The sequence below is a fragment of the Mus musculus genome, chromosome 4, assembly GCF_000001635.26.
Source record: "Mus musculus strain C57BL/6J chromosome 4, GRCm38.p6 C57BL/6J".
Classification (NCBI taxonomy): domain Eukaryota; kingdom Metazoa; phylum Chordata; class Mammalia; order Rodentia; family Muridae; genus Mus; species Mus musculus.
The window spans coordinates 136539908-136562620 of NC_000070.6; the positions used below are offsets into that span (position 1 = coordinate 136539908).

The following is a 22713-nucleotide window of genomic DNA, read 5'->3' on the forward strand; positions in this document are numbered from 1 at the left end:
CTTTTACATACGGTTCTTTCACCAACTTGTTTCAGATAATCTTCCCTCCTTTGGTCCGTGAACCTCCCTATCCCTCCTCCTACCTCAGGATTATTTAGTGTGTTCTTACCAAGAGCTCACCACATGTTTTCTCAAGGGCACTGGGGAAAGAGGGCGATGCTCATTTTATAGCTAAGAGAGAAAGGCTCGATTTTTAAATGGATACAGAAAGGGTGGAGATTGTGTGCGTGGTAGAGGTCCTTATGCTCTGCCATGAGTATTGTTCCCTGGCACTTCTATGCCATGCTGTGCTTATGTGCTACAGTTCATTGTCAGCTGTAAAGAACAGGTTTGTTTTGCAGGTTTACTCAAGTTGAGCCATTAAAATTGTATGTAGCTACTATGTCCTCTACAAGGACTGCAGGTTGGAGCTCTTTTTACAGTCATGCTTTCTGCTTTTATTCTGTAGACTGATAATGGTCTTCAGTTGCCAAAGAAGGTTGTGGATGCCAAGAGAAAGGTAACCAGTTTCTCCAGTGCAGTTGGATGTCTCTAGCAGCCCATCGTGACTGGCTGTAGACATGGCAGAACTCACTAACTACAAGGATGCTGCCTCCAACCGCCACCTGCGATTTAAGTTACAGAGCCTGAGCCGCCGCCTCGATGAGTTAGAGGAAGCTACAAAAAACCTCCAGAGAGCGGAGGATGAGCTCCTGGACCTCCAGGACAAGGTGATCCAGGCAGAGGGCAGCGACTCCAGCACGCTGGCTGAGATCGAGGTGCTGCGCCAGCGGGTACTGAAGATTGAAGGTAAAGATGAGGAAATTAAGAGAGCAGAGGATCTATGTCATACGATGAAGGAGAAACTTGAAGAGGAAGAAAACCTTACGCGAGAGCTAAAATCTGAAATTGAGCGGCTTCAGAAACGAATGGTTGATTTAGAGAAGCTAGAGGAGGCTTTGAGCAGGAGTAAGAATGAATGTTCCCAGCTTTGTTTGAGCCTCAATGAAGAGAGAAATCTGACCAAGAAAATCTCTTCTGAGTTGGAAATGCTCAGAGTCAAAGTGAAAGAGCTAGAATCTTCAGAGGACCGCTTAGATAAAACTGAGCAGAGTTTAGTGTCAGAATTAGAAAAGCTAAAATCATTAACCCTGAGCTTTGTAAATGAGAGAAAATACTTGAATGAAAAGGAGAAAGAAAATGAGAAAATAATAAAAGAGCTTACTCAAAAACTGGAGCAGAACAAGAAAATGAACCGAGACCACATGAGAAATGCTTCCACTTTTCTGGAAAGGAATGACCTACGGATAGAGGACGGCATTTCCTCTACACTGTCATCCAAAGAGTCAAAAAGGAAGGGCAGTCTAGACTACCTAAAGCAGGTCGAGAATGAAACCAGAGACAAATCAGAAAATGAAAAGAACCGGAATCAGGAAGACAACAAAGTGAAAGACCTTAACCAAGAGATTGAGAAACTTAAGACACAAATCAAACATTTTGAATCTTTGGAAGAGGAGCTTAAGAAAATGAGGGCTAAAAACAATGACCTTCAGGATAATTACCTAACTGAGCTGAATAGAAACAGAAGCTTAGCCAGCCAGCTAGAGGAGATAAAGCTGCAGGTCAGGAAACAAAAAGAGTTAGGAAATGGAGACATAGAAGGTGAAGATGCTTTCCTTTTGGGCAGAGGCAGGCACGAGAGGACTAAGCTCAAAGGCCATGGGAGTGAGGCCTCTGTGTCCAAGCATACATCACGGGAACTGTCTCCCCAGCATAAGCGGGAAAGGCTCCGGAACAGGGAGTTTGCTCTCAGTAACGAACACTATTCTCTAAGCAGCAAACAGGCTTCTTCTCCAGTTTTCACAAACAAAAGGGCAGCAAAAGCCTCCAACATGGGAATGGGTACAGACAGTGGGACTCAGGAGACAAAGAGAACTGAAGACCGATTTGCACCTGGGTCCTCTCACAGTGAAGGGAAAAGGGGTAGGGAGCAGCCATCAGTGCTTAGCCGTTACCCCCCTGCTGCCCAGGAGCACACTAAAGTTTGGAAAGGAGCTCCCAAGCCAGGCACTGAGAGTGGACTTAAGGGAAAAGTAGAGAAGACAACACGAACATTTAGTGATTCCACTCATGTATCTGTGCCCAATGATATAGTGGGGAAAGGTGATAAGACTTCTGACCTCTCCTCTGAGGCACACTGTGGGAAGAGAGGACAGGTGCCTGGCCATGCAAGTCAGGGAACACAGGCTGTAGAGTCTAGCTGCTCTAAGGCCATCGGAGCTCTCTCCTCATCTCAAAAAGCCTCCTCAGAAGGACTTTCTAAGGGTAAAAAGACTGCCAATGGCCTAGCGGCTGATGCCAATTTTTCAAATTCTAAAGCTCCAATTTTATCAAAATATCCTTATAGTTCAAGAAGCCAAGAAAATATACTTCAGGGCTTTTCATTGCCAAATAAAGAAGGAGTTGATCAGCCTGTAGCAGTTGTGATGGAAGACAGCAGTCAGCATGAAGCCCTGAGGTGCCGTGTCATCAAATCCAGTGGCAGAGAGAAGCCAGACTCAGATGATGACCTGGACATAGAGTCTTTTGTTACTGCCAAGTTGGTGAACACAACTATCACTCCAGAGCCAGAGCCCAAACCACAGCCAAACTCAAGAGAAAAGGTTAAGTCCAGAGGGGGAACTAGAACTGCCCTATTTGAAAATGATAAAAATGCTGCAATAGAAAATGACTCTGTGAAACCTACCAGGCCTTCCTCCAATGCTATAGAATTCCCAGATGCCAACTGTGCTGGGGTGAAAAATCAAAGGCCCTTCAGCCCTAGAGAGGCCCTGCGGTCTAGAGCAATTATAAAACCCGTTATCATTGATAAGGATGTGAAAAAAATCATGGGTGGATCTGGAACTGAGGTTGTATTGGAGAAGCAGAAATCCACCTCTAAATCTGTGACAAGCAAAGTGACAAGCAGCATTACCATCTACCCCTCTGACAGCAGTGGGCCTAGAGCCGTCCCGAGCGAGGCCCCAAGGGAGAGGCATACATCCACCAGCAACATCCAGGTGGGGCCCCCAGAGCTCACAGCAATTAGCAACCATGTCAGCTCCCCTCTTGAGCTCTCTATTCATAAACATGACATCACCTTGCAGCTCACAGAAGCTGAAAGAGTGGGAGATGGGTCTCCAAAGAATAGAGCAGAGATGGTGGTCTCTAGGAGTAGCATTCTAATCAAGCCATCAGAGTCTGTGGAGAAGAATAGTCATGTGCCCCCAGCCGAGACAATCAGGTGGAAAAGCCATAGTGCCTCTTCAGACAGCAGACACATCACAGTGCGGAATGCCTGGAAGAGTAAGAGAGACTTGAAATGTTCAGAAGACCCCCCGACTGGAATAGGTAGGAACATGGAAGCTACTAACGCCTATACGCAGAGGCCCTGCACAGACTTCTTAGAACTTGAGCAGCCCAGGTCACAGCCATCTGAACAGGGCGCTCGAAGAGTAGGAAATTCAGGGGATGCTCCTGAGCTCTCCCCGAGGAGGACCCAAAGTAGCCTCACCGCATCAGAGGTGCTCACCCGCAGGGACCGGATGGGAGGTGCCATCACTGCTGCCTCCTGCAACCACTCATCAAGCATGGTGAGTCTCACTTTCCTTCCTTTGGCCTTGATCTGTTTGACTGAGGACTTAGGGAATCCAGAAGGTTGAGAGATGCTGTGTCTCAGGTAGACTTGGGAGAAAGCAGCACGACTTCCAGAACCTCTCTCTCATAGCTTTGTCTTCTCCATTTTGCTCTCACACAGAGGGGAGGCAAACAAAGTGGCATTTATTCCCTGGTTTGCCTGAGATCTCCAGGGTAGTCAACAGGAAGCTCTTAGGTGCCCGTAGGATGGCAGTGAACAGGTTCTTCTTGTCCTGCTGCCTCAGTTGGTCAGGAGGCCTCTGTGGGCAGCTGACAGATAGGGAGAATGAGGTCTGACCCTGGATCTACTTTATAAACTTTATACCCAAGTGTTACTTTGTTTAGTTCTAGATAGGCCTGATCCATTGTATTCTCTGAGACTAGTTCAGTATGGCTCATTAAAGAACAGATGAATACAGAACCAACTGACTTGAGAACCAGAGTGAAAACAGTATGGAGAAGGCTCTAGGAGCGTCTTGGACCAGGAACTTGTGACCATGAAAATGTCTTGCCTCTAGACTCACTACTAGTACCTTTTACATTTTATATTGTTTTATTTATTTAGTGTGCATGTGTATTTTGTGGGCATGTATGTCTGTGCACCAAGTTTGTGCCTGGTACTCACAGAGGCCAAGAGACTGTCAGATCCCCTGCTACTGGAGTTACAGATGGTTGTGAGTTGCCTTGTGGGTGCGGGGAATTGAACCCAGATCTTCTGGAAGCATAGTCTGTGCTTTTAAACCACTGAGCCATCTCTAGCCTACAGTAGTATTTATTTTAAAAGGCAAGTGACTGGGTTAACTGGGCAAGCCTGTCTTTCAGGCGCTTAAAATGAAGGTAAGACAAAATGCTCTATTCATGGTCATCCAGATGCATAAAATAACAAAAGACCTCAGACTGGAACCTAAGATTCCTCGGTAGATCCAGTGCCTCTCTACCCTGATCACCTGGCTTTTCTGCTCTACTCATTATTCTTTGACAAAGAATATTGCCAAGCAGAATTCCAAGAGTGCTGAGAAAGATGGATATCTAGGGTTTTGAAGGTTTGGCTATCTGAGTTTCCAGGGAGAACCAAGCCAAGGGACAGAATGATATAAGGGGGAAGGCATGTGCTTTTTCATCGATATGTAAGAAGTAAAGAGCTGCCCAATTCAGCATAGTCCTGCCATGCATCAAGTGGCTTTCACACATGCCACTTGGGGGTCTGCTCTCATACTTCTGTTCTAAGCTCTGGACTATAGGCAGTCTTCTGTTCAGTTATGAGTCTCTGTCTCTCTCTTTTTTAAAGATTTATTTATTTATATAAGTACACTGTAGCTGTCCTTCAGACGCACCAGAAGAGGGCCTCGGATCCCATTACAGATGGTTGTGAGCCACCATGTGGTTGCTGGGAATTGAACTCAGGACCTCTAGAAGAATAGCCAATGCTCTTAACTGCTGAGCCATCTCTCCAGCCCCAGTTATGAGTCTCTTGGTCTCCTCAGTTGTTCTCTATTTCCAAGGGGCTTCATACTGACTCCTGCTCCCCACCCCCACTCCCCAAGAATATCTCTGCAGTTACTGTGTAGTGCGGTGTCTTATGCCAGGTGGGAGAACTTCCCAGGGTGGAAGGTGAGGGTCTCATTCCTCCCTGTACTCTTTGCAGCTCACTTTTTACTTGTTACTCATTGGCACAGGAGGAAGGGGAGGACAGCACATTTGTTACCAGCAGGCGAATACACAACCCGCTGGAGCATTCTGAACTGCCTGGAAAGCAGGGACTGCCAGAGCCTGAGCCAGTTTGGACTGAGGAGCGGCTGCACCCAGCAAAGCCTTATGCTGAGGAAGACTGAGCCAGCTAGGTGAAGTCTGCTGCTTCTTCTCTCCTCCTGCTTCTCAGCTCCTCCCCAATCCTGGCCTGTGAAGGACCCAAGGCCAGTTAACCAGGCTAGACACAAAGGCCTTGGCTGGGAGACTGTAGAGAGCCAGGCTATGGCTCAGGTAATTTTTGTCAGTTGTCCAGATAGGATCAGAGACTACAAACCAGTCACTCAGGCCCAGCTTTCCCTGATGCATGAGTAGTCCTCTCTCCTATCTCTGTCCCCAAGGTAGCATGGACCATTCTTTGACTCCCAAATGGGAAGCTACAGAAACCCACTACCATATAGAGGTAGCCAAAGCCCTCTCCTCTGCTCCATGGTAAGCAGTTTGTATATCAAAGCCCAGTCCCTTTTGCTGTGTTTGATACCCTGATTTGTCTCCTCACTATATCCAGTTGGCTCTTTGTTTGCTGTAAGAGACACCTCTACCCCCACCAAGAACACACTAAGAATTATCAGCCATCATTTCTATCCTAAGAGGCTTACATTCCTTTGTCTTTGAGTTCTTGAGAATTTGGAAACCGAAAAAGGGTCTGCTGCCCCTAAGTAATTATGGGGACCATCCTTATGTTGAAGCTTCCCTGACCTGACTTTTGGATAACCAGTTTCATGGAGACAGAGCCAGCTACCAAATGGAATGACATCATCCTCCAACGCCAGCTTTCAGCTCACCTTCCAAAGGCATCAGAAACAGACAGATCTGGTACATCTCTTTTCCTGGGCACCAACACTGCTGCTGGCATCACCTTTCCTCTCTGGGGGCTGGAAACTTCAGCTGACTTCATCATTCTCCTCTTAGGAAATCCCCACACTGAGTAGACAGACCCGGCACAGCCTGTCTTTTAGGAAGTGCCCAGCAAATGGGAAAGCAAACAAAAATTCCTCTAGTCACTCCACAAGCAATAGCTCCATGAAAGGCATGGACAGACTGCTTCCCTCCCTTTGCTCCTCCATCCCCTGTGGGGGAAACCTTGCACTTTACCATGCTGACTGCTGATGCAAAGGCAAGCCCTCAGTATCTACGAGTAGACCATTTCAGAGATTTCATTGGAGGAAAGCCAATACCTGCCTGTTGAGGGCCTCAGATTTATGCAGTTCAAAGTGCATTAAGCCTTTTAGGAAGGCAGATAATAAACTTTTATCTCCTTACACTGACACTGACCACACGGGGAGTTAAGAACTGTTTGCTTGTTGCTGAATCTTCTGAAGCATTGTTTCAACTCAAAGGGATCCTCTTTGGCTACCTTTGTGAAGTAGATGTCATTGCCTTATCACTAGACTAGGAATTTGGAAAGCCACTTTTCCCCACCCCTCCTGGCTTTGTCATTCCTTGCTCTGTGATCTTTGGCAAGTCTTCTTGAAGCCTCAGTTTTCCCTATCTTTAAAATGAGTTCTTTGTTGGTTGCGTGCATGTGTACCCATGTGTCACCTGCAGATGCATGCTGGGGATTGAGCATAGGACCTGGTGTGCAAGGCAGGTGTTCTGCCACTGCTGCTTCCCAGCTCAGAATGAGTTCTATAGAGTGGATGACCTCTTAAGGCCTTAACTTTGTGTTCTACACTTGTTTCACCCATCAGTGTGAGCTGACTCTTGGTTTTGGAAGGTGATGTCCACATGAGTCTGGGGAACATCTTTCTGCCTTCAGTTGTTTCTGGGTCTTTTTTCTCTTTTCCTCATGTGTCTGTCATGGGGATGAGTCTGTAAGGCCTGTTTTCAATGAGGTAAAGGGATTGGATTGGGTGGTCTCAGGTTTATGTGGCTCTTGCCCAGTGCCACATTTCCTGGCTTTCAAGCTAGGTGCTTTTTATAACGTAAGTCTGTTTGATTCCTGTTCCCGTGCCTTTCCTGTGAATTTCCTGGCCACAGGGAAGACACAGGACATCCTCAGGAGGACTGAGTAGTCTCCCTTCACCCTTCTTAGCACACACACACTGGCACTTATCTGCCCTTGTCTGCATCAGACTCAGCCATCCTGCCAGGGTGTGGGGAGATCTACCATGTTTTGTTTGTTTGCTTCCCCCAGCCCCCAAGGGACAGGAATAACTAGCACTTCTGTTTTAATGGAGTTTTGCTAACCTGAGGGCATTGCCATGTGTCTTGCCTCCACATCCCAACTTGATAGACAACTAAGATAGTGTTTTCAAGATCTGTTCCTGCTGCTGCTTTTAGGTTACTGGCCAGAAACTCCTTAATTCAAGGCTGCAACCTCTCACTTGCAGTGCCCCCTGCCACTCTCCTGTACCAATTGGCAGCCCTGAGAGTTAAAAGGAAACAGACCCCTGTGGTGGTCCACTGAAGAGTATAGGAAATTAAGTCTGTGGCTCTTCTCTGCTGATAAAAACAGAGGGGCACCAAGCCCTGCCTCAAAATATCTCGTCAATAATTTTTGTCTTTGGGTGTTGAGCCCTGGATTCTTCTGGTGCTGTAGCTCCTGGTGCCAAAGTCTGGATCTTTCCACATTTTAGCAGCACCAACACCTGCTGCTATTTGAAATGTTCTGTGGAAAAGGGACAGCTGTGGGATGCCATTTTGAAAATCTGAGTGCAATAGCATTTGATTGTAACAATTATTTCAGGATATTTTGTTTCTTTAGTCTGCACACTTTGTAGTCCTGCCATAAAGTAGATTTTATTTTTAAATACCTTCAGCATTGCAAATGTTTATACCAAGCAAATGGAGGCTAGAGGGTTCAAGTCCCCTTGGGCCTCATATGGATGGCTAGACTGACTCTGATTTCAAGGTCGAAAGACATATCACTTCTGAAAACACCAAGATGTAACCTTTGGGCCCAAGCCAGAAGCTGCAGGAAGCCTCCACATAGAAGGGAGACTGGTATTCAAACCATTGTCTAATCAAGCCAAATATTCCCCACTAAAAGACCCACTTTCCTGACAGTGCTTCTCTAAAGTTTGGGTAGGTGGCTAAATTGAGCCAGCAGGTCAGGAGTCTATGAGAGTTCTGAGTACAGGAACCTGGTCCTGGATATGCTTGGTTGGAGGATGAAGAGCTGGCTACATGCCAGGAACTGCTATCTTCCACTTGCTGCTGTTACCAGCTACTCTGGTATTGAAACAATCAGAAAAGGCTGCAGGGTGGCAGGCCAGGAAGCTAAGACAACTCTGAGGCAGTGAGACAGTTCAAATGAGTTGAAGAGATCTGTGTGGGACCAAGGCTACAGGCAAGCTTGCACACCAGCCATCCCTCTCAAGTGGCAGGGGCCGGTGCCTAGAGCAATAGTGGATTTCTTGTCCTGGGCTGTGTTAGTTGTTTAGATTTAATGGGTCAGTAAAGGAACAGGGACTCAGAGGCTGGCCCATGGCCACCTTTGTTGGCATGGGTTTCTATTCTGACAAAGAATGCTTTGTAAGAGCTGCTTTTTAGGGATTATCTTTTAAACACCCTGAATGGGGAACAGGGTTCTCCTCTACCACCTCAACCAGAGTCATAGGAAAGAGGTCCTATTTTCCTGCTGCTTCACAGCTCAGAACATGTATTGAATGGAATGTATTTTTAAGAGAATAAAGTCTATTTTTTTGTATTTTAAAGATTGAGAGGGCTAGAAAGGTAGATAGCCCTTAAATAAACTTACGCATGATAGGTCCTTTGCTGGGGCCTCAGCTGTTGGTCTACACCTGCCCAGGCAGGTGGCTCTGGCTTCACCTCTGCCCCTTGGAGTCTAGGTGCAGCAGCTTCTACATTCCTGCTCCAAGCACGGGACCAGAGAGGCCAGAACCTGCCTCTGGAAAGCAGGGCACAGCCACAGGCAGTGGCTCAGGGCTCCTTGGGTGCATGTGTATAGTTGAAGCTGCCTGTCTGCATGTATCCTTTGGCTGTAATGCTCTCTGTTGGCTCTGCAGCACAATATTGTAACCAATAAAGCTCCCTTGTTTCTATATGCTCCTTTGAGTCAGTGATGCCAATTTTGTCAATATAATTTCTGGAAACAGCTGTTATCTCTGAATTGGTACTGCTGGTATAGCATTTCACAAATTTAGGCAAAATACAGAGTTAAAACTAGCAGCTAACTCTTTGCTCTATTTTCTTTTTAGCCTTGTCTGTTGTCAAAGAGAATTTCTCTGAAATTATATGCCTTTAATCCCAACAGTTTTAGGATAGCCAGGTCTACACAGTGAGACCTTGTCTTAAAAGCATCTGCCATTTACTGTGCCAGAAATCACCCTTCCATCTCTAACATCATTTTTCTATTGCTGTCACACGGGGAGATTAGGAGAAAAGCCCCCACTCCATTTTCATCGTCTAACCAAACCCAGAATAATGTTCCTTAACTCAGCTTCATTTAGAGCTAGGTATAGTGATGCAGACCAATAATCCCAGTACATGGAGGCAAAAAGATCTTGAGTTCAAGGCACAAGATCTGAGTATGCACGCGCACACACACACACACACACACCCCACACACACCACTATAGCAGTGAAGACTTTACAGATACTATATTTAGAGATGGGGAGATTATATTTGGGGTATAGGTACTATTATAGCAGCTATAGAGGAGACAGTTCAATTACAAGGTGCTCTATGCCAACACATGATCACCAGCACATGAGAAGTGCAAAGAAACATTCCCATGTAACCTTTCATTTAATAGACTGCCATTAAGAACTATAGTGGGGCTGGAGAGAGAGCTCCATGGTTAAGAGCAGTTGCAGCTCTTGGAGAGAACACGTTTGGTTCCTAGCACCCAAATGAAGGCTCATGGGCACCAAACCCACATAGGCAAACACTGATACACAAAAAGCTTTAAAAAAGAAGCTTTAAAAAAGGTGCTGCATGTGTAGGAGAGCCCTCGGACCCTCCTCACAGACAGGGAGAGAACAGATGAGCTATTGCCAGAGGTAGGATTTTGCATTTCCAAGGGAGCAGCACTTGTGTACTGTGTATATACAACTTTAATCCAAAAGATCCAAAAGTTAGAGAGATGGTTCAATGGTTAAATAAAACCACACTCTTCTTGCAGAGGACCTGAGTTTGGTTCCCAACAACTATGGTGGTTTGGATGGTTTAGAACCACCTGTGACCAGCACCAGCGCCTTTGGCCTCCACAGGCACCCACTTTAAATGTGCATTCCAACATAGACACACACACACACAATTAAAAATAAATTTTCATATAAAATTATTTTAAAGTTTTATTCTCAAAATATATTAAAAAAAAACAAAAACAAACAAACACCATAGACTAAGAGGTTATCTCACACCACTTGCTTCTCGAGCAGTCTTTATGGAGCTGTACTTCCAAATCAATGGGTAAGTTGCTGTCAGCCAAAGGAGCCAGCCTCTGCTGTCAAACTAGGAGTCCCAGTAGCTGATGACATGGAGTTTCTCAGTAGGATCTAGTATTGCTAGAAGAGCTTGCTTACGTGGCAGATGACATGCCGTTGGATCTCTCTGTTCAGAACCATCTGTCTCACATACTTGGGGACTGCTGTGCAGGGACACCTGGTGTGGCCTGACGAGGCAAAGTGTACATGGCTCCCAAAAACTGGTCGGCAATCCTTCCTGCTTCTCGAAGCCCACTCAACAGAGCACCATGGACTGTAGCTGGGTAGTTCCGGATTGTGTGTTCTCCAGCAAAGAAGAGTCTTGGGATTGGCTAGTGGGGATAGAGGTAGGGGAATCACCAAGTTGCAAACATAACTTTATTGTGTTCAAATCGCTAAATTCCTGTTGACTTTTGAAGACCTATCTGCTACCATCACTAGTTTGTCAGTTTACCAAAGTGTCTCTTGATCAGTTTATTGATGCACAATATTCTAGTTTTATTTCATGTAATACCTGCTGGCTAAGATTGGCAAGGCATCCTAACCTCTGAACCACAAGGGGGAGAGCCTTCTTAGGGATAGGAATGTACTTGACTTTCTAGTTCGGAGCAGATACCAAGCCTTGGGGTTATGATATTGAGAAATACTGTAACAATATATATATACCATAGTCTATATAAAGAGCAGGACCTACAACGCCCTAGTAACTTGGACCTTTGCAACCTTACAAGCTGCCAGAAAATTAGGTACAATTAAAAATAAGGCTTCAAAAAGTTTGTATGCCTAGGGAGATAGAAGAGAATGTCAGATACCCTGAAGCTATCATTCCAAGACGTGGTAAACCATCCAATATAGGTACTGGGGGCTGAACTCAGGTCTTCTGGAAGACTAGCAGCCACTCTTAAATGCTTAGCTGTTTTCCTAATCCTCAAATAGGACTTTTTAAAGGGAAAAAGTGAGCAAGAAAAATTAGCGACTTTGTATACACTCTAGATTCATTTCTAATCTCGGCTACATTTACAAAGCTCATGTATGAGAAATAGTACTTTATTCCAAAAGTATCTTAAGGGTAGAATAAATAAAAGTCTAAAATTGTCAGAGATATCATTTCTTCCCTAAGCTTGTGGTCTTTCCCCAAATAGGCTCAGACACAGATTCCTAGTTTCTTACCTGTGGGGCACCTGGAATTGAGGGGCCAGGAGTGATCGGCTGAGCCATTAAATCATAGTCATTTCCAGAGGATCCTGCAGCCACATAAGAATAGGAGCCCCGGGCCCACGGATCAGCACGCCAACGAGATACCACAGTTTCCTTGGGCTACAGAGAAATGTGAGTTAGTCATTACTAATACCGGGACAAATCAGCCATCTCTGAAAACTAGGTAAGACCTTATTTATGTGAGAAGAACCATGTTGCTTACTCTTTCATAGGGGGCTAAAAGTATTGCAATTGGCCTGAAAAATAAGCTACCAAGAAATTCTTAGGACTTCCCAATGTATTTGATGAATTAAGCTACTTGGGATGTGACCCCACATACAAAAGAGAATCAAAAGCTAGCAGCTTTGATTTTCTGGGACACACCCTAGAGTATTATTCTTTAGTTTCACACATTAAAATTCATGTCCACTCAGCACATATCTTCATCCTGACATGGAAGGAATATCCTGGTCAAGAACTTAAGCTGCAAACAGCAACTAAGCCAAAACCCTAGTTCGGTTGCAAGCTGAATCCCTGCTCGTCCACTCGCTCCCTCCCATACCTGTGGGACTGCACTGCTGCCAAAAATCCCTTTGAGAATGGCCAGGCACCGGCCGACAATCACATCATCACTAATGTTCTCCATAATGCCAGCAGCTTCTCCTGCTACCAGGGCCAATAGTATTGGAGCTGGGGAAACAGAACAATTCCAGGGTTTTCTTAAGAGAACAAAGTCAACAAGCCATATACCACACAAAGCTGGAAACTACTGTTCTCAGCTCTGTCCCTAGAAACTGACTGGTGGGCTTTCACCACCCCCTAGAATTTTTAGTCCTGATCACTTAAAGGGCTCCATGGCAATGGCAAGCAATATCCCTTTTACCTAGTTCATACCCATTACTACCCACAGTCATCCATTTGGTGAGTATTTAACAGAATTGCATGACAACCCCAGGGCTACCTAGTTCCTGTGGTCGTGAAAGATACAAAATATACTACTGTTAATAGGCAAGTAACCATATGTGCACAGAAACGTGACACAAGACATAGTAAAGAGAACAGAATACAGAGATTTAATTCAGATTCTAGGCAACAGGAATGTATGCCCTCAATTATATACATTTGATCAAGCTGTAAAGGCAAAGCTAGCCAGACAGTGAAAAGAGAAGGACTACACACAGAAGCTCTGAACAACAAAGCAACCAGGATTTGAAAACAGTTCCAAGTTCTTAGAGCTGGGAGGGAGGATAGATGGGGAACAAGGGGAGGGCCTCAGTAAATCCTTGGTAAGAAACCCTTCTTTCCCATTAGCAATCAACAAACAGGGACACTAGTAACTATCAGCAGCTGTTACAGGAGGTGTCAATGGCCTGGACAAGGACATGGGTGGTGGTGGGTAAGGAATGCTAAGGGGGTGTGGGAGATATTCCATGATACTGGCAGTGACAGGACCAGATGGCCTGGATGTAACCAGGGAAAAGCATCGTGCCCTCAGTGTATGAATGCCTCTTCACCAGGGATTGAGTGACAGGTCAAAAACTTGTCTGTGCTGCTAAGCAGTGGCCTACAACTGCTACATAGGAAACACCTGTTCTTCACTCTCTTGGAAGAGGGGATTAAATATACTTATTTAGCTCTAGTTAACCAACTGATTGTAAAATAAACAGGATGGGAGATAGGAACATAAACACATTTTAAGGAAGTGATCTGAGGCGTTTGGGCAAATAGGATCTAAGTCTCAGGATGTTTCTTCATTTTTACATGCATTCTTTTACATGTAACACTTTGAAGGGCTTTTATTAAGTTAATAAAAAAAGTCATATCTATATTAGAAAACTTCAATATTCCTAATTCTGTCTCTATAAGAGTATGAAAAAATAAAATAGCAAACAGTTACCTTTATATAGGTTCCAGAAGAGGAAGAGCTCACCCCTGCTAGCAGTTGTACTGCCAACGTGCCCAAACAAATTGACACTTGGGTCCCAGAACACACGGTCAAAGCATAACACCACCTAGCAGAGGAAGGGAGCATGTCAGCTGGCCTCAGAGCAACTGCTCTCTGTAAGCATCACTGTCCCCTTCCAGAGCCATAGTTCTTACAACGTACTAACTACTCCTAGGAGAATCCCAAGTAGGTTTGGGATTATAAAGTGTGCTTGAATATTATATATAATACAGCCAGGCACTGCCAGGCCTCAGGCCTGGAATCAGACAGCTGAGGGAACAGGCAAACATGGCTACATGCAGAGCCCATTCTTCACTGATGCTACCGGACACCAAATACTAAGCGACAGGAGAGAGGAAAGCAAAGCACCTTGTTAAGGTTGCCAAATCCCATCCTTTGGACTGCAGATGTTTTCCACTCAGGAAGAGGTGGCACAAACTGAACAGCTGGTGGCTGCTGCTTCAACACTCCCAAAGGAAGTGTACAGAGAACTGCATCACACTTATAAATAAAGGTTTGACTTGTGGAACGTGTGTTCACAGCAATCACTTCACATCCTAGAGAAAGTGGGAAAACTTTAATGGTAACAAGGATAGCACCAATTAAGAAACTGAATATGGCAGCCAACAGGTTCAACATGCTATTTCTTTCACTTTCCAGACAAGAAAACAGAAGAGGTGAACCTAAGGTTGCCAGGCTTTAAACCCTCACTCACACTTGATAAATCCTGGAGTGAAGTGGTTACCTGCTCACTAAGGATGACAACTCGAAGACTGATACATAGCCTCAAACTGTGAGATACACTATAGTGCTAATTGATCTCTAAGTTGACATTAGAATTCTGTCACTATTATTTTACCCAATATGTATTTAAAAAAAAAACACACAGATTAACAAGAGTAAAATCAGAATAAACTGTAAGACTGAGCACCAACAAGCAGCTGGCTGATGAGCCCTAGGGTGGTTTTTATGAACGTGTGTGTGTGTGTGTGTGTGTGTGTGTGTATCTATGCACATGTAGTTGTATGACTGTTCATGAATATTCACATACAAAAGATATGCATGTATCTTTTTTGATCAATTCACTGTAAATATAATTATGAATTTTTTGAGAACATGGCACATCATAAGTATGATAACCTACACCCACTTTCTGTGGACACAGAATGAAGATGGTATTATGTTTTCTGTCACTTTGCCATCTGATTGCAAAAGGTATCTACAAAGTGTACATATGAATCATGCAAACGAGTTACCAAAGATAATATAAAAATTAGCCCTGTTTCATTCAGGAAAGGTGCTCTACCTTCCTATAGAGCAGGCACGTACCTGAGGCTGTGTAGCGAACCTGCCGCACTGCTGTGTTCAGTTTAATGTCCAAGCCTTCAGCTAAAGCCACAGGCACACATGAGTAGCCATTCCTTACTGTCAGGTGGCTTCCAGTAAACTCAAAGTCATCATCCTAACAAGGTAAAAGAAAGGCCTGTTGTTACACTTTTAAAACATAATTTATGCTATGCCATTTGCATTGAGTTCTATAGGATAGTGTTAAAGACCACAAGCTTGCATATATATCAAAAGATGGCCTAGTCGGCCATCACTGGAAAGAGAGGCCCATTGGACTTGCAAACTTTATATGCCCCAGTACAGGGGAATACCAGGGCCAAAAAGGGGGAGTGGGTGGGCAGGGGAGTGGGGGTGGGTGGATATGGGGGACTTTTGGTATAGCATTGGAAATGTAAATGAGTTAAATACCTAATAAAAAATGGAAAAAAAAAAAAAAAGACCACAAGCTTATACAAATCAATTTTTAAAATCTTTATATTTTATGTGTATGGATGTTTTCCTGCATAGAAGCCAGAAGAGGGTGTTGGATACTCTGGGACCAGAATGAACAACTGTCATGTTGGTGCTGGCATTCAAACCCAGATCCTCTGCAAGAGCAGCCAACATACTTGACTGCCTGCCCTCTGTCCCACCTCTCCTGCCCCAAACAGTATTTTAAGACCACAAACAGTTACTCAGTATTCAAAAGTTAAACTACCCAGGGGTGGGTGGGAGGAACCACTGGCTGATCTTGCTCCTAATCTCCAGTAAGAAGTTTCTTTTGTCCCTAGATAGTTAACACAGTCCTATATGACCAGGTATAGGCCATCCATCCATATGTGATGGGATAGAGACAGATGATCAGGAAGCACAAAGCAATATATATATTTTATTCATATGAATAAAATCCTTACAGCATTATAGATGTTCAAGGTATCAGATCCACTGCCATAATTACATTTTTACTTAAGAGCAAAATCACTTTTAGTTCTTAAATTGACAGACTAAAGTTGAGGAAGATTTCCAAAACTAGTTGGTCAAGTTAGGCAAAGGCAGCCCAGAGGCTTAAGTTCTGGACATCTGAAGTTATCAAGCCAGGGTCTGACCTGGAAGCTAAGAGTATACTAACGGTCTAGAAACTAAGGGGTGGGGGGCGGGGGGCGAGGAATCATGATTTTTAGTAATTAGATGTTAAAACTGATCTAGCAGCAAAGATAAGCTCAGGTGTGAGAATGACAATTTTTCAGAATGTAAAAAGTACAGACAGAACTAGAGGGATAACAATGATAGAGCATGCACCCTAGGGTCATGTAGAATCAGTAACAAAAAGGACAAGCCAAAGACTAGAAGAAAATAGTGTAAAATATGTATCTGACAAATGAGCTCTTCTGACTTTAAAGACAACCAGACTTCACTGAAAGAAGACATAGAGCAGCTGATAAACATGAAGGTCCTATCCTGACAGTCACTGGAATGGTGGCATCTCTGGAGATGTGAAACACATGGATTGTCGCTGACTTAAAAGGGCAAAGTCACCTAGTATGCAGTTCGGAAGTTTGTTACATGGTTAAAAACAGGGCTAGGGGTGTAAGCACAGTGAAGTGGCAGAGCAATTACCTGATAGGTACAGGCCCTGAACCCGATCCCTAGTACCACCAAAGCCAGAAACTACTTTCCCTAAGATCTTAGCAATTCCATTCCTACTTTCTTTGGAGGGTGGGGGAGCAGTCAGAGACAGGATCTCACTGTGTGTCTCACTGGCTGTCCTGGAACTCATTATGTCTACCAGGCTGGCTATGAATTCAGAAATCTACCTGCCTCTGCCTAAATTGCAAGTGCTAGGATTAAAGGCATGAACCACCATGCTCAGCTCCACTCTTACATTTTTATCTGATAAAAATAATATTCAGAGAAACTTCACTAATATTACCACATGATACACACATACATCAGTACACCAGTGATAAATTAACAACCTATGTATCTCTACGGTAGAGCTGTAATAAAGAGATAAACAACATCATGGTAAGTGAAGTCATTCATAAAGACAACTTACAAGAAAACAAGACAAGCTGAAGCAGTATCAGGCGGAGCAATTAATTGCAAAGGGCAGAAGAAAACTCAGGATAATGTAAATTTTCTGTATCTTTTAGTTTTTAAAGAGACAATCTAGGCTATACTGACCTTGAACTCATTAATTTTTTTCTGTCCTAGCCTCCAAAGCACTGGGATGACAGGAGTGCACGGTGACACCAGGGTAAAATGCTCTATATCCTAGTTGTGGTGGTAGCTCATTGTGAAACAAGCTTGGCAAATCATCAAGCTGATTGCTTATACAGATTTCACTGTAAGCATATGCCATCTCCTCCTGAAGCTGTCTACAAGACATACATACATACAGACAGACACACACACACACACACACACACGCAGTTCTCAAATATGTTCAACTCAATAATGAAGAAGTCCTACCTGATCCCAATGTTTAAGAGAGAGGGTAGAGAGAGGTGTGGCGTTGGCAAATTCAAGATTTGCAAAATGCCAGTCAAGTATTTGTCTGTCTCTTGATGAGAGGTATACATCACTGAAAAAAAATCAGGGAGTACAGGGTTAACAAAAATACAAAAGTCATCACTACTAGTCTCAATGAGCTCCATGGATAGTGTAAGCCAATCTGGACTTTAAACTGGGGTGGGGACTCTGCTTTATATCTAAAGCACAGAACAGGCTCTCACCTCTGTTATTAAACTCTGTCCCTAATTTCTAGAGAGCAATGTCAAATTCGGCTTAGCAAATTACAGTGGGGTCACCTTTGTGTGAAAAAATTTCCTCATACTAAGTCTTCATACATCACAAAAGTGTAAGCTTCGTCTCAAACCCACAGGCTAATTTACTCCAAGGACAGACAGCATCTCTGTCTGCAGGAAAACAGGGCAGATGCATGTGGAGTATTTTATTAGCATGCAGTCACTGCCTGACCCCAGTGGAAATAACAAGAACAGTTCTGTCTCCTGCTCCCAATCTTTCCAGTATAAAGCAACAGTACTTTTAAATCACACTCAAAGACAATTTCCACCTATGAGAGGTCATCTCAATACCAGGACTTGTGGAGAAGGGCTAACTGTAGATACTGAAAATATCGTCACACTAACATGTAAGAGGAGGAGACTACAAACCTGAGAAGCAGCCCCACATCCACACATACTTCCCATTCATCACATAATTCAATACGCTCATGAAAAAAAAAAGATCACTGTTTTATTATCTTCCAAACTGAACTCAAGGAAAGCGAAGCTGAAATTCTTAATGTCTGAGTTTCTCTCCTTACCTTGGGGGATTGGCTTCCAATTCTTGAAGTTTTTCTTCTAGCTTTCCTTGTGTTTCAGCTAATTCATCATATTCCTGACATATAAAAAAAATAAATGAGTGTGGCTTAATCTTAAATAGATATTTACCTAATTCATATGTAACACACTTCCTGCTCAGACCATGCTTATAAAGTGTGATTCAATTTAAGGCTGGGGTTCTTTATCTGGAAACAAGCTATGAGTCTGGGGTGAGACAGGGCAGGAGGAGAAATGGTAAAAGCACTAGCAGTGTGTTCCAAGCAAGGATGTAGAGCAAAGCAGCTACCATGCTCTCAGCACCTCTCGGGGCCTTAGGACAGGACTCCTTAGATACAGTTCATTTAAGCTTCACAAGGACCCTCCAAGCTATGTGTGACTAATACCATGCCTGCCACAGACAAGGTGACTAAGGAGGCCACGGTGTTAGGGACACCAGGTGGGTTATTTAAACCACAGTCTGACTTCAAACTTCACATGCATTACCAATCTCAACCGTCAGGATAAGAATCCTGCAGGAAACATTCTCACACAATACTGACTTTCCATGGCTCCTAAGGCACCAAACCCCTTCTCCTAGTACAGACGGTTGCCATTGGCTGTGGCTCAGCTCAGGCTCCCTACCTCTCCCTGACTGTTGAGGGCAGGCCGACACTGACCTTGCAGAGGGCAGTCAGGTCCCTGTGCTTGCTCTTCACCAGGAACTCGGCTGTGATATCTCTGGGCGGCTTCACTTCTGAAGCTTCTTTGTATTGCTGATGGAGCTCTTTAATTTTCTCCTTCAAATTTACCATCTAAGATGGAAAAGTAAAAAATTTTCATACTCGATAGCAAAGCAATTCATTCCCAAATAACATACCCTTCACAGTGAGTCTTCCTGTACACTGTTATGAAAGATCCTTGGAAATTCTGAATACCAGTTTTATGTCATGCCATTTGGGGAAAAAAAACAGAGTTTAACATTATCAGGTAACTAAGATGGATTTTTGTCTTCCAAAACAATAAAGAGGGAAATGAATATTCCATTTTTAAAAATATGTGAAATAACCTACCATCAGTTTAAACTTTGAGAAAGCAGCTAGCTGTCACTGCTTAGCTTTGAGACGAGGTCTCACTATGTAGCCCAGATCTTAACTTCACAATCCCTCTTGCTTTAGCCTCTTGGGTGTTGGAATCTCACAGGTTCACCACCATGCCCAGCTTTGATCCTTTTATTAAACTTACATGTAAAAGTCAGATCACTACAAAAAGAACCTTATGCGATCATTCCTAATGTTAGTTTTTCAGTTCTCAACAAGGTATTGAAACCTGGCCCGCAGATGTCTACCAACTGGCAATTCTCCAGCTACTCCTCAATCCTTGCCACAGTCCATAGAGAGCTGGGCTGGAGTTCTTATGTAACAGGAAGCCTGACAATGTGAGGCCATGCCCCCAGCTAAGGAACCATTTCTCCATAAACTGATATTTTTTGCAGTTGGTAGAATAAAAGGGAAAATACAACTATATTTGAAACACCTAGAACCTGAAACTTGGTGGTGACAGAGTCCTCAGTTTGGGAATGGAGGTGGGAATGTTGGCATCTGAGATAATTATGGCAATGAATGGGCTGACTTGGTTGTTGTCTTCAATGAGTAGCTGGCCTCAGCTCATCTTGCTCTAGCCCCAGACCTCAGCACAGGCGCTGTACCAATCAACTGCAGTTGGTAAGTATAAGGAGACCCAGCCAGGCTGCTCCAAAAAGGCCTTTAGCGTTTTAAGTTAAAGGAATCCCCGTTTTAGTTTTTTAGAACACTGAATGCAAAGCTCTACCTTATTAAGAAGCTCTTTCAACTCCTCCTGAGTTTTCACTATCTTCTTCCAATGTTCAATCTGCTCATCTTTGACATGCTTTTCTTGCAGCCTGTAAGAGACAACACATATATATGGCCCAGCTGCAGAACCGGCTCTATAGCATAAAATTGGAACCCAGCCAAAAATCCAAGGGCCAAAGCCCAACAAATGTCAAATATTCAGACAAGGAAGTTAGCTTGTTCTATTTGTTACCTAGACTACAAGATAAATAAAATAATACGCATTAAAATGGTACGTTTTAGAACTGGTACATTTTAAAAAGTGGCCTTGGGGATTCTATAATTTTTAAAAATGTGTTACTTTGAAATTCATCTTTTTTAAAAAAAATTTATTTAGTTTTATTTTGAGTGTTTGCCTGTCTTGTCTATGCATTGTATGCATGCAGTTACGTCAGAGGGAGGGGCAAGGGAGTGTCAGCTCTTCTGTTACTATACAGACAGCCCTTAGGAGTGGCTGTAGGAGCGCTGGGAACGGAACCCAGGCCCTCTGGATGAGCAGCCCGTGCTCCTCTTTAACCACTGAGTCATCTCTCCAGCCCTGATTTTGGAACTTAAAGTCTCACATGAAAATATGTAAAAATTAGCTCAAATAAGACATAAATAACAATCTGTAAATGGAATTCACTATGCAATAAACAGTTTCAAAGTACTTACTGAATGACAACCTCCAATGCCTGGCCAAGGGATACAGGTTTATTATTGAGGACGTTGAAGTCTAACTGGTGACTAAGGTAAGAAGTGGCTTCTAGCAACCGGTTAAATTCTTGTTCTACCATTTCATCTTTTTCTTTTGGAACCTGCAAATATGAATATAGCAGAGTTGGTCCTTATAAGACTATAAGCAGTCATCCATGAACACACAAAAATGTTCTACAGTTTAGAGGCCAAAATATGCATTTCAAAGGAAAACCTTTGAGGACAATGATTTGACTTTTTCTATGAAGTGGTAAGTCCATTTAAATGAGATATGAAATGTTTCAGGCCTGAAATATTTCCTTCTCTCCCACTTTTCCTTCAGAACTGGGACTCTGGGACTACTATAAGAGCTAGAAGACCTGCACTGGCACTAGCTGAAGTTAAACTGAAGTACACTGAGCTACGCTGTGCTGACATGCAAAGGACACACTAGAAAAGTCCCAGAGAACAAAAACTGTGATCACACACCTCAAGGCCTTAAAGAATAAGAACAAAATGGGAAAAGAAGCAGCTCAAGTTACCTGCTCAAGGATGAAAGAATTTCGAAGGACAGGAGAAAATACGGAAGTAAAATTCATGGTGCCGACAATAACACGTCATAACCATACTTTTACATAGTAATTACTAATGGAGTCTCAGCTTCAGAGTTCAATGCCAAAGGTCTTAGACTATGAATAATTCAGTTACCAGAAGGTCTGGTGCCTTGCTGTGGCAGAGAAAGGGAACATACAGCCAAGCAGTCCTCTAGCTGACCTAGACCATTCTACAGGCTCTACGGACAGCAGCATTAGTTCATTAGTACCATTCCTTGGTTACATCTTAGTTTTGTCCCAATGTAAACTATCTGCAGCCCCAATGCTGGAGTCATGGCAATAGTGAGTGACACCAAGGCCTAAGATAAGCATCTTTTGCCAGGGCTAGGCACTGTGTAAGAAATGAGATTTAAAATATAGACTCCACTTTGCAAACAATCTACAATAGGGAACAAGAAAACCAAGCAGTAAAATAGGCTCTAGCAGCTACCAAGCTACCAAGCCTGAAGTGTTTGGTAGGATGGGACAAGATCACCACAGTAAGAAGCTACCTCTCAATGGAAACCCTTCAATTTTATACTTGCAAGCACTCAACTATACCATCCCATGAGATGGGTCACTCCTATGGCAAAGACAGATGACCTATCAAAAAAGGGTGACTGCCTCTAAAAGAGAAGGGGAAGAGCGCCAAAGCAGCTCTGCTTTGGATCTGTGAACACAACAGATACAAGTGACAGTCATACTTAACGCCTCAAGGAATTAGCTACTCCCAGCCTAAAGGAAATCTAAACTCTAATAATCTCGTTTGTGTAGAAAACGAGATAGAGAGCCAGGCTTCAGATGCTTGGTGCTGTTTATGCATTACCGTGGTCTCAGGAGCTGGTGGGTCAGAATAGCTGGTGCCCCACTTCCACAGTGAAAGAAGAGCTCCTGCTGATGGTCCTGCTTGCTCTGACTGCACCACTAGAGTTATTCAGAGACCCTCTCATGAAATTTCATCCACATTCTCATCAGTTACTTTCTCTCAA

The 22713-nt window shown here is 43.7% G+C and overlaps 2 protein-coding genes across 10 annotated transcripts in view; one reads left to right on the top strand and one right to left on the bottom strand.

Annotated features, from left to right (window-relative positions):
• The window catches only part of Luzp1 (leucine zipper protein 1), a 92117-nt gene extending 77299 nt beyond the window's left edge, over positions 1-14818 (top strand). Inside the window, exons 4-6 of one of the 6 annotated variants that reach the window (XR_390755.2) lie at positions 449-3611; positions 11937-12175; positions 14597-14818. Coding sequence is in view for 4 of the 6 variants with exons in the window: in XM_030253587.1 (XP_030109447.1) it covers positions 561-3611; positions 5331-5486 (3207 nt within the window). In the remaining 2 variants the exon portion in view is untranslated. Of the gene's footprint in view, positions 1-448; positions 3612-5330; positions 9414-11936 lie in introns of those variants that run through there. The other 5 variants (XR_390753.2, XM_030253587.1, NM_024452.2 and 2 more) reach the window with 5 other exon arrangements.
• The window catches only part of Kdm1a (lysine (K)-specific demethylase 1A), a 52255-nt gene continuing 40167 nt past the window's right edge, over positions 10626-22713 (bottom strand). For 3 of the 4 annotated variants that reach the window (NM_133872.2, NM_001356567.1, NM_001347221.1), the window contains 11 exons: positions 21111-21253; positions 20416-20506; positions 19266-19400; positions 18591-18664; positions 17735-17846; positions 15266-15398; positions 14306-14493; positions 13889-14003; positions 12554-12681; positions 11965-12111; positions 10626-11126 (listed from right to left, as the gene is read on the bottom strand). In NM_133872.2, the coding sequence (NP_598633.2) occupies positions 10941-11126; positions 11965-12111; positions 12554-12681; positions 13889-14003; positions 14306-14493; positions 15266-15398; positions 17735-17846; positions 18591-18664; positions 19266-19400; positions 20416-20506; positions 21111-21253 (1452 nt within the window). In that variant the 3' untranslated portion in view covers positions 10626-10940. The remainder of the gene's footprint in view (positions 11127-11964; positions 12112-12553; positions 12682-13888; positions 14004-14305; positions 14494-15265; positions 15399-17734; positions 17847-18590; positions 18665-19265; positions 19401-20415; positions 20507-21110; positions 21254-22713) is intronic. The other variant, XM_006539329.4, reaches the window with a different exon arrangement.